The sequence below is a fragment of the Oncorhynchus gorbuscha genome, linkage group LG09 (genome assembly GCF_021184085.1).
Source record: "Oncorhynchus gorbuscha isolate QuinsamMale2020 ecotype Even-year linkage group LG09, OgorEven_v1.0, whole genome shotgun sequence".
Classification (NCBI taxonomy): Eukaryota; Metazoa; Chordata; class Actinopteri; order Salmoniformes; family Salmonidae; genus Oncorhynchus; species Oncorhynchus gorbuscha.
Window position 1 is genome coordinate 88,876,787 of NC_060181.1, and position 16,497 is coordinate 88,893,283.

Sequence of the window (16,497 nt, forward strand, 5' to 3'; positions counted from 1 at the left end):
TCTTCTGTGATGTATATAAAGTGTAATATTGTGATGCAAATTTAAAATGTAATACATTTCAACTCTATATCTGACGTGGTACATGTGTCTTCTTTATTCTAAGGCGAAATGCATGTGTGTGAGGTGTATACTTTTATTTCAAAGTAGATTTGTTTAAGACTACCAACAAACACTCTGTGTAACCCTGATTTAGCCCTCTGCAGTAAAAGGTTAAACATCTATTTAACCCTCCCTCCCTTTTCCACCCTCAGTTCTGCCAGGCCCAGGGCTTTGAGTACCTGACGGGCCGGGTGTGGGTCGGCTTCTGGCTCGTCTTCATAGTGCTGTTGATAGTGGCGGCCGAGGGAAGCTTCTTGGTTAAATACATCTCACCCTTCACCCAGGAAATATTTGCCTTCCTCATCTCACTCATCTTCATCTACGAGACCTTCTCCAAGCTCATCAAGGTACAACCAGTAGACAATGTTTTACATGACGACAGTCTAAAGGGCTGTAACTTCGTTGTTCTTTGGAAAAGAATAGAATAGATAAAATTGACCAGATGTGGTATTTGGCATATAATAATGACGGAAATTAAAATAAATCATTTTATGGCAAGTCCCAGCTGGTTGCATGGGATCCGTCCATTTGACTGTGACATGGATATTTGGTCCCTTTTACAGGTATTCCAGGAGCATCCTCTGATGAGAAGCTACCCGCCTGCCTTTGGCCTTCCCGGCATGGAGTTCACCAACCCCACAGACCCCCATGGCCCCATCCTAAACCAACCCAACACGGCCCTGATGTCTTTCATCCTCATGCTTGGTACCTTCTTTGTGGCCTACTTCCTTAGGAAATTGCGCAACAGTCGATTCCTGGGCGGGAAGGTAACCTATCGCAGCCATTTTCTCAGAAACCCCTCGTGTGTTGTCCATGGGCTCATGTCCAAGTTTTTGTCTATGTGTATCTGTCTTACAAATTACAATAACAATTTGATCACAAAAAAACTTGAAGTGTCATGGATGCGTTATGAATTTCCTATTTTAGGCCTATATATGACCCTATGATCTTAAGAATTCAATTTTATCATGTGATCCCCCCCCCAAGGCCAGAAGAATCATCGGAGACTTTGGCATCCCCATCTCCATCCTGTTCTCTGTACTGTTGAGTTACTCTGTCCCCGACACATATACCCAGGTAACCATGACAACTAACTCCTACATCTATCCCTACAGATATCTAAAGGCTACCCTCCATCCCTGATAACTACACGCCCTAACTCACACACCACTAACACATTGAATATTTAAATGACGTCTCTCACAACCAACTCTCCTGTACTTCCTCCTGTACTTCCTCGTCATAACAACTTTTTCCTGTTTCTGTCGCTTGGGGTTTTACAGAAGCTGAATGTACCGTCTGGTTTCTCGGTCACGTCTCCTGACAAGCGGGGCTGGTTCATCAGTCCGTTCGGCGACCTCAAGCCCTTCCCCGCGTGGATGATGGGGGCATCGGTGGTGCCCGCCCTCCTCGTCTTCATCCTCATCTTCATGGAGACACAGATCACCTCGTAAGTGTTGCAGGTTGCTACGGTAACACAGTTCACTTTTGTTCAGTGACGAGTGTCCATCCATATAGTGGAGCTTGTCAGATGTGTTAGACTAGATCATCCTGTGATCAGGATACAGGTTGGCTCATGCATACAGTTGAAGTCGGAAGTTTACATGCACCTTAGCCAAATACATTTAAACTCAGTTTTTCACAATTCCTGACATTTAATCCCAGTAATAATTCCCTGTTTTAGGTCAGTTAGGATCACCACTTTATTTTAAGAATGTGAAAAGTCAGAATAGTAGTAAAGATCATGATTTATTTCAGCTTTTATTTATTTCATCCCATTCCCAGTCGGTCAGAAGTTTACATACATTCAATTAGTATTTGGTAGCATTGCCTTTACATTTTTTAACTTGGGTCAAATGTTCCGGGTAGCCTTCCACAAACTTCCCACAAGAAGTTGGATGAATTTTGGCCCATTCCTCCTGACAGAGCTGGTGTAAGTGAGTCAGGATTGTAAGACCTCCTTGATTGCACACAAATGTTTGATGGGATTGAGGTCAGGGCTTTGTGATGGCCACTCCAAAACCTTGACTTTGTTGTTCTTTCGCCATTTTGCCACAACTTTGGAAGTATGCTTGGGGTCATTGTCCATTTCAAAGACCCATTTGCGACCAAGCTTTAACTTCCTGACTAATGTCTTGAGATGTCGCTTCAATATATCCACATCATTTTCCTACCTCATGTTGCCATCGATGTTGTGAAGTGCGCCAGTCCCTCCTGCAGCAAAGCTGCTGGCACCCCCGTGCTTCACGGGTGGGATGGTGTTCTTTCGGCTTGCAAGCATCCCCCTTTTTCCTCCAAACATAATGGTCATTATGGCCAAACAGTTTTATTTTTGTTTCATCAGACCAGAGGACAATTCTCCAAAAATGTGCAGTTGCAAACCAAAGTCTGGCTTTTATATGGTGGTTTCGGCGTCGACTGAGATGGCCGCCTCGCTTCGCGTTCCTAGGAAACTATGCAGTTTTTTGTTTTTTTACGTGTTATTTCTTACATTGGTACCCCAGGTCATCTTAGGTTTCATTACATACAGTCGAGAAGAACTACTGAATATAAGATCAGCGTCAACTCACCATCAGTACGACCAAGAATATGTTTTCCGCGACGCGGATCCTGTGTTCTGCCTTACAAACAGGACAACGGAATGGATCGCATGCAGCGACCCAAGGAAACGACTCCGAAAAAGAGGGAAACGCGGCGGTGTTCTGGTCAGACTCCGAAAAAGGGCACATCGCGCACCACTTCCCAGTATTCTTCTTGCCAATGTCCAGTCTCTCGACAACAAGGTTGATGAAATCCGAGCAAGGGTGGCATTCCAGAGGGACATCAGAGACTGCAACGTTCTCTGCTTTACGGAAACATGGCTTACTGGAAAGACGCTATCCAGGGCGGTGCAGCCAACGGGTTTCTCCACGCATCGCGCGGACAGAAACAAACATCTCTCTGGTAAGAAGAGTGGCGGGGGCGTATGCCTCATGACTAACGGGACATGGTGTGATGAAGGAAACATACAGGAACTCAAATCCTTCTGTTCACCTGATTTAGAATTCCTCACAATCAAATGTAGACCGCATTATCTTCCAAGAGAATTCTCTTCGATTATAATCACAGCCGTATATATCCCCCCCCAAGCAGACACATCGATGGCTCTGAACAAACTTTATTTAACTCTTTGCAAACTGGAAAACATTTATCCGGAGGCTGCATTCATTGTAGCTGGGGATTTTAACAAAGCCAATCTGAAAACAAGACTCCTTAAATTTTATCAGCATATCGATTGCGCAACCAGGGGTGGTAAAACCTTGGATCCTTGTTACTCTAACTTCCGCGACGCATATAAGGCCCTGCCCCGCCCCCCTTTCGGAAAAGCTGACCACGACTCCATTTTGCTGATCCCTGCCTACAGGCAGAAATTAAAACAAGACGCTCCCACTCTGAGGTCTGTCCAACGCTGGTCAGACCAAGCTGACTCCACACTCCAAGACTGCTTCCATCACGTGGACTGGGACATGTTTCGTATTGCGTCAGATGGGAATATTGACGAATACGCTGATTCGGTGTGCGAGTTCATTAGAACGTGCGTCGAAGATGTCATTCCCATAGCAACGATAAAAACATTCCCTAACCAGAAACCGTGGATTGATGGCAGCATTCGCGTGAAACTGAAAGCGCGAACCACTGCTTTTAATCAGGGCAAGGTGACTGGTAACATGTCCGAATATAAACAATGCAGCTATTCCCTCCGCAAGGCTATCAAACAAGCTAAGCGTCAGTACAGAGACAAAGTGGAATCTCAATTCAATGGCTCAGACACAAGAGGCATGTGGCAGGGTCTACAGTCAATCACGGACTACAAGATGAAATCCAGCCCAGTCACGGACCAGGATGTCTTGCTCCCAGGCAGACTAAATAACTTTTTGCCCGCTTTGAGGATAATACAGTGCCACTGACACGGCCTGCAACGGAAACATGCGGCCTCTCCTTCACTGCAGCCGAGGTGAGTAAGACATTTAAACGTGTTAACCCTCGCAAGGCTGCAGGCCCAGACGGCATCCCCAGCCGCGCCCTCAGAGCATGCGCAGACCAGCTGGCCGGTGTGTTTACGGACATATTCAATCAATCCCTATACCAGTCTGCTGTTCCCACATGCTTCAAGAGGGCCACCATTGTTCCTGTTCCCAAGAAAGCTAAGGTAACTGAGCTAAACGACTACCGCCCCGTAGCACTCACTTCCGTCATCATGAAGTGCTTTGAGAGACTAGTCAAGGACCATATCACCTCCACCCTACCTGACACCCTAGACCCACTCCAATTTGCTTACCGCCCAAATAGGTCCACAGACGATGCAATCTCAACCACACTGCACACTGCCCTAACCCACCTGGACAAGAGGAATACCTATGTGAGAATGCTGTTCATCGACTACAGCTCGGCATTCAACACCATAGTACCCTCCAAGCTCGTCATCAAGCTCGAGACCCTGGGTCTCGACCCCGCCCTGTGCAACTGGGTACTGGACTTCCTGACGGGCCGCCCCCAGGTGGTGAGGGTAGGCAACAACATCTCCTCCCCGCTGATCCTCAACACGGGGGGCCCCACAAGGGTGCGTTCTGAGCCCTCTCCTGTACTCCCTGTTCACCCACGACTGCGTGGCCACGCACGCCTCCAACTCAATCATCAAGTTTGCGGACGACACAACAGTGGTAGGCTTGATTACCAACAACGACGAGACGGCCTACAGGGAGGAGGTGAGGGCCCTCGGAGTGTGGTGTCAGGAAAATAACCTCACACTCAACGTCAACAAAACTAAGGAGATGATTGTGGACTTCAGGAAACAGCAGAGGGAACACCCCCTATCCACATCGATGGAACAGTAGTGGAGAGGGTAGCTAGTTTTAAGTTCCTCGGCATACACATCACAGACAAACTGAATTGGTCCACTCACACTGACAGCGTCGTGAAGAAGGCGCAGCAGCGCCTATTCAACCTCAGGAGGCTGAAGAAATTTGGCTTGTCACCAAAAGCACTCACAAACTTCTACAGATGCACAATCGAGAGCATCCTGGCGGGCTGTATCACCGCCTGGTACGGCAACTGCTCCGCCCTCAACCGTAAGGCTCTCCAGAGGGTAGTGAGGACTGCACAACGCATCACCGGGGGCAAACTACCTGCACTCCAGGACACCTACACCACCCGTTGTTACAGGAAGGCCATAAAGATCATCAAGGACATCAACCACCCGAACCACTGCCTGTTCACCCCGCTATCATCCAGAAGGCGAGGTCAGTACAGGTGCATCAAAGCTGGGACCGAGAGACTGAAAAACAGCTTCTATCTCAAGGCCATCAGACTGTTAAACAGCCACCACTAACATTGAATGGCTGCTGCCAACACACTGTCATTGACACTGACCCAACTCCAGCCATTTTAATAATGGGAATTGATGGGAAATGATGTAAATATATCACTAGCCACTTTAAACAATGCTACCTTATATAATGTTACATACCCTACATTATTCATCTCATATGCATATGTATATACTGTACTCTACATCATCGACTGCATCCTTATGTAACACATGTATCACTAGCCACTTTAACTATGCCACTTTGTTTACTTTGTCTACACACTCATCTCATATGTATATACTGTACTCGATACCATCTACTGTATGCTGCTCTGTACCATCACTCATTCATATATCCTTATGTACATGTTCCTTATCCCCTTACACTGTGTATAAGACAGTAGTTTTTGAATTGTTAGTTAGATTACTTGTTGGTTATCACTGCATTGTCGGAACTAGAAGCACAAGCATTTCGCTACACTCGCATTAACATCTGCTAACCATGTGTATGTGACAAATAAAATTTGATTTGATTTAGAGCAGTGGCTTCTTCCTTGCTGAGTGGCCTTTCAGGTTATGTCGATATAGGACTTGTTTTTACTGTGGATATAGATATTTTTGTACCTGTTTCCTCCAGCAACTTAACAAGGTGCTTTGCTGTTGTACTGGGATTGATTTGCACTTTTCGCACCAAAGTACATTCATCTCTAGGAGACAGAACGCGTCTCCTTCCTGAGTGGTATGACGGATGCGTGGTCCCATGGTGTTTATACTTCCGTACTATTGTTTGTACAGATGAACGTGGTACCTTCAGGTGTTTGGAAATTGCTCCCAATGATGAACCAGACTTCTGAGGTCTTGGCTGATTTCTTTTGATTTTCACATGATGTCAAGCAAAGAACATCCACAGGTACACCTCCAATTGACTCAAATGATGTCAATTAGCCTATCAGAAGCTTCTATAGCCATGACATCATTTTCTGGAATTTTCCAAGCTGTTCAAAGGCACAGTCAACTTTGTATGTAAACCTCTGACCAACTGGAATTGTAATACAGTGAATTATAAGTTAAATAATCGGTCTGTAAACAATCGTTGGAAAAATTACCTGTGTCATGCACAAAGTAGATGTCCTAACCAACTTGCCAAAACTATAGTTTGTTAACAAGAAGTTTGTGGAGTGGTTGAAGAATTAGCTTTAATGACTCCAACCTAAAGTGTATGTAAACTTCTGACTTCAGCTGCACTCCGCCAGACTCCAAGACAATGTGCTATAGGACGTTGGTGTTGTGCTAAAGGCTAGAGCTGCTGCTTTCAAGGAGCGGGAGACTAATCCGGAGGCTTATAAGAAATCTCACTACGTCCTCAGACAAACCATCAAACAAGTAAATCGTCAATACAGGATTAAGATTGAATCCTACTACACTCCGCCAATCTGACGATTGTTGGATGAGGCAGGTTTTGAAAACTATTACGGCCTACAAAGGGAAAACCAGATGCGAGTTGCCCAGTGACGCGGGGCTACCAGACGAGCTAAATGCCTTTTATGCTCGCTTTGAGGCAAGCAACACTGAAGCATGCACGAGAGCACCAGCTGTTCTAGATGACCGTGTGATAACATTCTTGGTAGCCGATGTGAACAAAACCTTTAAACAGGTCAAGATTCACAAAGCAGCTGGGCCAGACAGATTACTGGGACGTGTTCTCAAAGCATGCGCGGACCAACTGTCAAGTGTCTTCACTGACATTTTCAACCTCTCCTGACCGAGTCTGTAATACCTACATGTTTCAAGCAGACCACCATAGTCCCTGTGCCCAAGGAAGTGAAGGTAACCTGCCTAAATAATTATCGCCCGTGGCACTCACGCCATGAAGTGCTTTGAAAGGATGGTCATGGCTTACATCAACAGCATCCTCCCGGACACACTAGACCCACTCAAATTCTAATACCGCCACAACAGATCCAAAGATGACGCAATCTCAATCGCACGCCACACTGCCCTTTCTCACCTTGACAAAAGGAACACTTATGTGAGAATGCTGTTCATTGACTACAGCTCAGCTTTCAACACCGTAGTGCCCACGAAGCTCATCACTAAGCTAAGGATTCTGGGACTGAACACCTCCCTCTGCAACTGGATCCTGGACTTTGTGAAGGACCGCCCCCAGGTGGTAAGGGTAGGCAAAAAAACATGTCTGCGACGCTGACCCTTAACACTGGGGCCCTTCAGGGGTGTGTACTTAGTCCCCCCTGTACTCCCTGTTCACCCACAACTGCGTAACCAAATACGACTCCAACACCATCATTAAGTTTGCTAACGACACAACAATGATAGGCCTCGTCACCGACAACTATGAGACGGCCTATTGGGAGGTCAGAGAACTGGCAGTGTGGTGCCAGGACAACAACCTCTCCCTCAATGTGAGCAAGACTAAGGAGCTGATCGTGGACTACAGGAAAAGGTGCGCCGACCAGGCCCCCATTAACATTGGGGCTGTAGTGGGTTGATAGTTTCAAGTTCCTTGGTGTCTACATCCCCAACGAACTATCATGGTCCAAAAATACCAAGACAGTCATGCAACCGCTTCAGAGAGACAATGCCACGCAACCGCTTCAGAGAGACCATGCCACGCAACCGCTTCAGAGAGACCATGCCACGCAACCGCTTGTTCATGCACTGGTGCTTTTGTTTAGGAATACGGCAAATCATGTCACCTGTGAACTGGCTGGTTAAGTTATTATTATCTTTTTCTTTTCAACTTTTTCAAAAGAATCTGTAACTGGACTTTATACATTTCTATAACTCTATTACTATCAAATATAAAAATAAAGTTGATCAAATGGATTACACTGTCATGTTTTTATTGTTACGGAAACTAAAATAGGCTATAGGCCGACTTTTTTTATCGAGGACTTTGTAGAATTGTACAAAACATATCCTTGACTTCTAGTGTTAACCAACAGGCATCTGATCCATCTCTTGAATTAACCAATCAGATTGTAGTAAAGTGAAGAGGAAAGACGTTACACAATTACGATCTTCATATCACAGGCACAGAACCAGATACTCTGTGTAACGATGGGTGTGTGTGTGTGTGTGTGTGTGTGTGTGTGTGTGTGTGTGTGTGTGTGTGTGTGTGTGTGTGTGTGTGTGTGTGTGTGTGTGTGTGTGTGTGTGTGTGTGTGTGTGTGTGTGTGTGTGTGTGTGTGTGTGTGTGTGTGATTTTGCACGCATATCTCTGTGTGTGTGATTTTGCACGCATATCTGTGTGTGTATGATTTTGCACAAATGTGTTTCTGCATGTGTGTGTTTATTTATACCTCTCTTACACTTTCCTTATCCCCCCTCAACCCAGACTCATCGTCAGCAAGAAGGAGCGTCGACTGGTCAAGGGCTCTGGCTTCCACCTGGACCTGCTGCTCATCGTCACGCTGGGCGCCATGTGCCCTCTGTTAGGCCTGCCCTGGCTCACCGCCGCCACGGTGCGCTCTGTCACGCACGTCAACGCCCTTACTGTCATGAGCAAGGCCACAGCGCCCGGCGAGAAGCCTGTGATCCAGGAGGTGAAGGAGCAGCGGTTGACGGGCCTTGTAGTCGCCGTGCTCGTGGGTGAGGAGGATGCTGTTGTTCTGGAAAGGGTTGGATTGGATATCTAGGTCCTGGGGTGGTTGTTGGGATGTGAAGGAAGGTGTTCCTCATAGTAGATAGTGGTCCATTCTGAGGTGTCTTTGACTATGGTACCTTGTGATGTGTACTTTACCATTGGGACTCAGGAAAGTAACATGGAAAGCAAACCAGGAAATTGGAAAATAAACAGACAGAGTTGACAGTGACTTCAGTCTGGTTGTAGAGGTCTTATTTATCTGTGTATAACGAGGCTTCCTCTGGTTGTAGAGGTGTTATTTATCTGTGTATAACAAGGCTTCCTCTGGTTGTAGAGATGTTATTTATCTGTGTATAACAAGGCTTCCTCTGGTTGTAGAGGTGTTATTTATCTGTGTATAACAAGGCTTCCTCTGTGATTAAAACTAACCAACCTTGTATTTACATTCTTGTTTGGTGTTCCACCTGAACACAAAGCTTGTCATTTTTTTGTTCTGGATGAACATTTAGTTCTGGGTTAACATTTAGTCCTTACTTAACCTTTAGTTCTATCTTAATATTTAGTTCTGGGTTAACATTTAGTCCTTACTTAACCTTTAGTTCTATCTTAATATTTAGTTCTGGGTTAACATTTAGTCCTTACCTAACCTTTAGTTCTATCTTAATATTTCGTTCTGGGTTAACATGTAGTTCTATCTTAATATTTAGTTCTGGGTTAACATTTAGTCCTTACTTAACCTTTAGTTCTATCTTAATATTTAGTTCTGGGTTAACATTTAGTCCTTACCTAACCTTTAGTTCTATCTTAATATTTAGTTCTGGGTTAACATGTAGTTCTATCTTAACATTTAGTTTTGGTTAACATTTAGTTATGTTTTAATATCTAATTCTGGATTAGCATTTTGTTCTGGGTTAACATTTAGTTCTGGTTTAACATTTAGTTCTAGATTAACATTTATTCTTGGGTTAACCGAGATTGATTACCCTACAGATCCCGAGGCAACCTAAATGTCACACATTTGACCTTTCACCTTTGACTTTCCCTAGGCATGTCCCTCGTGATGACAGATGTGCTTCGTCACATTCCGCTGGCCGTGTTGTTCGGGATCTTCCTCTACATGGGCGTCACGTCAATCACCGGCATCCAGCTCTACGAGCGCATCACTCTCATGTTCACGCCCGCCAAGCACCACCCCGACCACATATATGTGACCAAGGTGAGCCCTTTACCAGAATATGATGGAGAGTCTACCACATATACTGAACGTGACCAAGGTGTTCCTTCTACCAGAATATGATGATCCGTTTCTGTTATAGATGTCTGGTTTCTATTCCTGGTCTGTTTGCGATTTTATTGAAATATATATAAAAATAAATAACAATATGATGAAGTTGCCCCAAGGCATTGATATAATGTCACTTTTCTGATCAATGTAAGTAAAAGACTAGAGGAGATCCACCCAGTAGATGGAGCTCAATCCATCTAATTCTATATAACAAATTCCATATGCAGGTTACCAACCATTTTTTGCCCATCTATCTGTCTGTATGTCTAGCATGTCAATTGTCCTGCCCAGAACATTATCCCTAAATAAATTATTTCCAAACACTGTTAATTGGCAATAAAGTATGAATGCAATACAATTCGTAACACTGTACTTAAAGCATGCAGGTAAGGCTTGTCATAAGCATGTATAGCCTCATAATAGAGTGTGTGTGTGTGTGTGTGTGTGTGTGTGTGTGTGTGTGTGTGTGTGTGTGTGTGTGTGTGTGTGTGTGTGTGTGTGTGTGTGTGTGTGTGTGTGTGTGTGTGTGTGTGTGTGTGTGTGTGTGTGTGTGTGTGTGTGTGTGTGTGTGTGTGTGTGTGTGTGTGTGTTGCAGGTGAAGACGTGGCGTATGAACATGTTCACCATCATCCAGCTGGCCTGCATCATGTTGCTGTGGGTGGTCAAGTCCACCGTGGTCTCACTCGCCTTCCCCTTCATCCTCATCATGACCGTGCCGCTCCGCCGCCTCATACTCTCCCGGATCTTTGAGGAGCGTGAGCTCCAGGCGGTAGGTGGACATTCCTGGAATGATCTGAATTCTGGCCCAATCATCTGGTCTGGGCATCATTGGGTCGCACATTAGAAGTAGTAGCATGGCCCTGCCTACACCTAACAACTTGCTTTTTAAATTAGATAAGCAAAAAATATTCCACTTTATTTGGAACAGCAAACCAGACAAAATTAAACAGCCCTATTTATATAATTAATATGAATTTGGAGGGCAGAAATTATGAAATATTAAAACATTGGACCTCTCAATAAAGGCTTCAGTCATTCAAAAGCTATACTTAAATCCAAATGGTTCTCTAGCACACTGGTTCTCTAGCACACTGGTTCTCTATCACACTGGTTCTCTAGCACACTGGTTCTCTAGCACACTGGTTCTCTAGCAAACTGGTTCTCTAGCAAACTGGTTCTCTAGCACACTGGTTCTCTAGCACACTGGTTCTCTATCACACTGGTTCTCTAGCACACTGGTTCTCTATCACACTGGTTCTCTATCACACTGGTTCTCTAGCACACTGGTTCTCTAGCACACTGGTTCTCTAGCACACTGGTTCTCTAGCACACTGGTTCTCTAGCAAACTGGTTCTCAATCCTGGTCATGGAGACACAAACGGGTGCACATTTTAGTTTTTGCCCCTAGCACCACACAGCTGATTCAAATGATCAACTCATCAAAAGGCTTTGATAATTTGAATCAGGTGTGTAGTGCTTGGGCAAAACCAAAAATGTGTCCCCGTTTGTGTCCCCATGACCAGGATTGAGAACCACTGCGAGCAGATTAGTAAGAATGTTTCACCCCATGTTCAAGAATGTCCCTTTTCCCCTTTAATCAGATTACAATCTCTCACTTTTGTTTTTTTGACAATGAAATAATCTCCAAAAGATCTCTATTTTTAAAACAGGCAATAGAAAGCTGGTTGAAATTTCAGTTTAATCCACCAGAAAAGACTAAATAATTATTAGATAAAATATTAGGGTATAATTAAAATAAACAAATTGGTATTTTTTTTAAATTTGAGGGAAAAAAATAAAAACAGCATAATCTTGGTAAATTATGTCATAAATAGGACTGGTGGCGATATTTCAGACATCCAGCTAGCAAATGTATATGGAAATATCTGCTCTACTCAAAATCCCATCCAACTTATTGCAGCATTACCTCAAACATGGAGAAGAAGTGGAAAGGGAAGAAGGTAAGGAATGTGTATGTCGGCATTAAAGACCAAAATTGTTATAAGTAAAAAAGTATACCAAGTTTCATTTAAGGACCCAAAAATTGACAGCTGCGCCTTACATGTTGCAAAATAGTTGGAGGAGATTTTCGATGTACCGATTCCATGACCCATGGTTTATGAACTGATACACGAAACGACACAGAATGTCAAACACATGAACAAAAATACAAGCGCAAGCAACAATTTCAATGATTTTACTGCGTTACAGTTCATATAAGGAAATCAGTCAATTGAAATAAATTAATTTGGCCTTGATCTATGCATTTCACATGATTGGGCAGGGGCACAGCCATGGGTGGGCTTGGGAGGGCTTAGGCCGACCCACTCACCTACTGGGGAGCCAGGCCCAGCCAATCAGAATGAGTTTTCCCCCACAAAAGGTCTTTGTTACAGACAGAAATATTCCTACTTTTCATTAGCTGTCAGGCTGGTCTCAGACGATCCCCAGGTGAAGAAGCCAGATGTCCTGAGATGGCGTAGTTACACATGGTCTGCGGTTGGTCTCAGACGATCCCCAGGTGAAGAAGCCAGATGTCCTGAGATGGCGTAGTTACACATGGTCTGCGGTTGTGAGGCCGGTTGGACGTCCTGACAGATTCTCTAAAATGTCGTTGGAGGTTGCTTATGGTAGAGAAATTAATATTCAGTTCTCTGGCAACTGCTCTGGTGGACATACCTGTAGTCAGCATGCCAATTGTACGCTCCCTCAAAACTGGAGTGGCCACTCTAAAACAGCACATTTTAGAGTGGCCTTTTATTGTCCCTAGCACAAGCACAAGCACAAATTTGTGCACATTTGAGAGAAATAAGCTTTTTGTGCGTATGGATGATTGCTGTAATCTTTTATTTCAGCTCATGAAATATGTTGCATTTATATTTTTATTCGGTATATATGGGGGAAATAACCATCCCAGCTCTGCAGATATTGCTGCGAAGAGACACAATCATTAGATCCCTTTTTTTTGGTATTGCCCATATGTAGCTTGTTTTTGGTAGCAGGTTCTGGAATGGCAGAAAAATTGCAACATTTAGTTGGCGCTAACTCTGCAAATAACGCTGCTGGATGATTTGATCAATAACAGTCAATAATATATAATAATACTCTGAGGAAAAAAATGTTTATTTTTAATTTACAGTCTGTAGAAACTATGAGAATTTAAAGGTTCAGAACTTTTGTGAAACTTCACAGCACTTTGGAAAAATGATGGCGTCTTGAAATCAAAACTGGATGTTCTTCAGAGATAGATGGGAGGGGTTGAGGGTAGCTGAAGGCTGGGACTGGATGGTCTTCATAGATAGATGGGAGGGGTTGAGGGTAGCTGAAGGCTGGGACTGGATGGTCTTCAGAGATAGATGGGAGGGGTTGAGAGTAGCTGAAGGCTGGGACTGGATGGTCTTCATAGATAGATGGGAGATGGAGGGGGACTTGAGAGTAGCTGAAGGCTGGGACTGGACTGGGTCTTCAGAGATAGATGGGAGGGGTTGAGAGTAGGGACTGGAAGATAGATGGGACTGGATGGTCTTCAGAGATAGATGGGAGGGGTTGAGGGTAGCTGAAGGCTGGGACTGGATGGTCTTCAGAGATAGATGGGAGGGGTTGAGAGTAGCTGAAGGCTGGGACTGGATGGTCTTCAGAGATAGATGGGAGGGGTTGAGGGTAGCTGAAGGCTGGGACTGGATGGTCTTCAGAGATAGATGGGAGGGAGGGGTTGAGATAGATGGGAGGGGCTAGCTGAAGGCTGGGACTGGATGGTCTTCAGAGATAGATGGGAGGGGTTGAGAGCTAGCTGAAGGCTGGGACTGGATGGTCTTCATGGTCTTCAGAGATAGATGGGAGGGGAGAGTAGCTGAAGGCTGGGACTGGATGGTCTTCAGATAGATGGGAGGGGTTGAGAGTAGCTGAAGGCTGGGACTGGATGGTCTTCAGAGATAGATGGGAGGGGTTGAGAGTAGCTGAAGGCTGGGACTGGATGGTCTTCAGAGATAGATGGGAGGGGTTGAGAGTAGCTGAAGGCTGGGACTGGATGGTCTTCAGAGATAGATGGGAGGGGTTGAGGGTAGCTGAAGGCTGGGACTGGAAGGTCTGAAGGCTGGGACTGGATGGTCTTCAGAGATAGATGGGAGGGTTGAGAGTAGCTGAAGGCTGGGACTGGAAGGTCTTCAGAGATAGATGGGAGGGGGGTTGAGGATGGTCTTCAGTGAAGGCTGGGACTGGAAGGCTGGGACTGGAAGGTCTTCAGAGATAGATGGGAGGGGTTGAGGGTAGCTGAAGGCTGGGACTGGATGGTCTTCAGAGATAGATGGGAGGGGTTGAGAGTAGCTGAAGGCTGGGACTGGAAGGTCTTCAGAGATAGATGGGAGGGGTTGATGGTCTTCAGTAGATGAGAGGGGTTGAGAGTAGCTGAAGGCTGGGACTGGATGGTCTTCAGGATAGATGGGAGGGGTTGAGAGTAGCTTCAGGAGATAGATGGGACTGGAAGGTCTTCAGAGATAGATGAGAGGGGTTGAGGGTAGCTGAAGGCTGGGACTGGAGGTCTTCAGAGATAGATGCTGAAGGCTGGGACTGGAAGGTCTTCAGAGATAGATGAGAGGGGTTGAGAGTAGCTGAAGGCTGGGACTGGATGGTCTTCATAGATAGAGAGAGGGAAGGCTAGCTGAAGGCTGGGACTGGATGGTCTTCATAGATAGATGAGAGGGGTTGAGAGTAGCTGAAGGCTGGGACTGGATGGTCTTCATAGATAGATGAGAGGGGTTGAGAGTAGCTGAAGGCTGGGACTGGATGGTCTTCATAGATAGATGGGAGGGGTTGAGAGTAGCTGAAGGCTGGGACTGGATGGTCTTCATAGATAGATGGGAGGGGTTGAGAGTAGCTGAAGGCTGGGACTGGATAGATAGATGAGAGGGGTTGAGGTAGCTTGGGACATGGTCTTCAGATAGATGAGAGGGGTTGAGAGTAGCTGAAGGCTGGGACTGGAAGGTCTTCATAGATAGATGAGAGGGGTTGAGATGGTAGCTGAAGGCTGGGACTGGATGGTCTTCATAGGGACTGAAGGCTGGGACTGGTCTTCAGATAGATGAGAGGGTTGAGATAGGAAGGCTGGGACTGGAAGGTCTTCAGAGATAGATGGGAGGGGTTGAGGGTAGCTGAAGGCTGGGACTGGATGGTCTTCATAGATAGATGGGAGGGGTTGAGGGTAGCTGAAGGCTGGGACTGGAAGGTCTTCATAGATAGATGAGAGGGGTTGAGAGTAGCTGAAGGCTGGGACTGGAAGGTCTTCAGAGATAGATGGGAGGGGTTGAGGGTAGCTGAAGGCTGGGACTGGAAGGTCTTCAGAGATAGATGAGAGGGGTTGAAGGTAACTGAAGGCTGGGACTGGAAGGTCTTCATAGACACTAATCTAATTCATTCAGATGTTGATGACATCCCAACCTCCCTCACCCTCACTCTCTCCCTCACCCTCTCCCTCTACAGCTCGACGGGGAAGACGAGTCATCCCCCAACTTTGACGAGGATGGTCGGGACGAGTATAACGAGATTCACATGCTTGTGTAGACACGTGACACGAGGAGGCCCAATAGGCTCTCTCTGTCTTCCAACACAAACCAATTACGAGCAAGCTTCTTTGGAAGGCAAAACTTATAATGTCTGGGTAACTGTGTTTTTCAACCCCCCCCCCTCAGATGTGCTGAGGGTAGAATATTTGTCCAACAGAGAAACATTATGTATACATATATATATATATATATTATATGTGTATATTACTGTGTGTACGTATATATTCAAATCTTGCTCCTCTTTGATCTAAAAATGCTGTAAAGGAATAACCCCACTGTTATGATTTATTTCTGTGTGTCCTGCTCCAACTATAGATGTTTTCTCCCAGAAGGTCTGGGAGACTCTACTGCCCTACTGTGACAGTGTGGGTGAGGAATCCTAAAGTATGTGACATGGACAATGCACCATGTCAACACAGACCAGTCATTTAAAAACCCTCCTCCCTACACAAACTCTGGACATGGGTTCCTCCCCATTTCCTTTAACGGTCAAGCTCACTACAGATTCCAGGCGTACGTGTAATGTCGACAACCCCAAGGATTCCAGTAGGTTGGTTTCCTCGCCCATATTTTTGGGGCACCGGTGGGATGAACACTGGTTGTA

At 45.4% G+C, this 16,497-nt stretch overlaps 1 protein-coding gene across 1 annotated transcript in view; it reads left to right on the forward strand.

Annotated features, from left to right (window-relative positions):
- Window positions 1–16,051, forward strand: part of LOC124044241 (anion exchange protein 3-like) — a 104,366-nt gene extending 88,315 nt beyond the window's left edge. The window contains 8 exon segments of the mRNA XM_046363848.1: window positions 252–446; window positions 663–866; window positions 1,087–1,176; window positions 1,383–1,549; window positions 8,802–9,055; window positions 10,097–10,266; window positions 10,931–11,104; window positions 15,811–16,051. Of these exon segments, the coding sequence (XP_046219804.1) occupies window positions 252–446; window positions 663–866; window positions 1,087–1,176; window positions 1,383–1,549; window positions 8,802–9,055; window positions 10,097–10,266; window positions 10,931–11,104; window positions 15,811–15,891 (1,335 nt within the window). The 3' untranslated portion in view covers window positions 15,892–16,051.
- The last annotated feature ends 446 nt before the right edge of the window (window positions 16,052–16,497 follow it).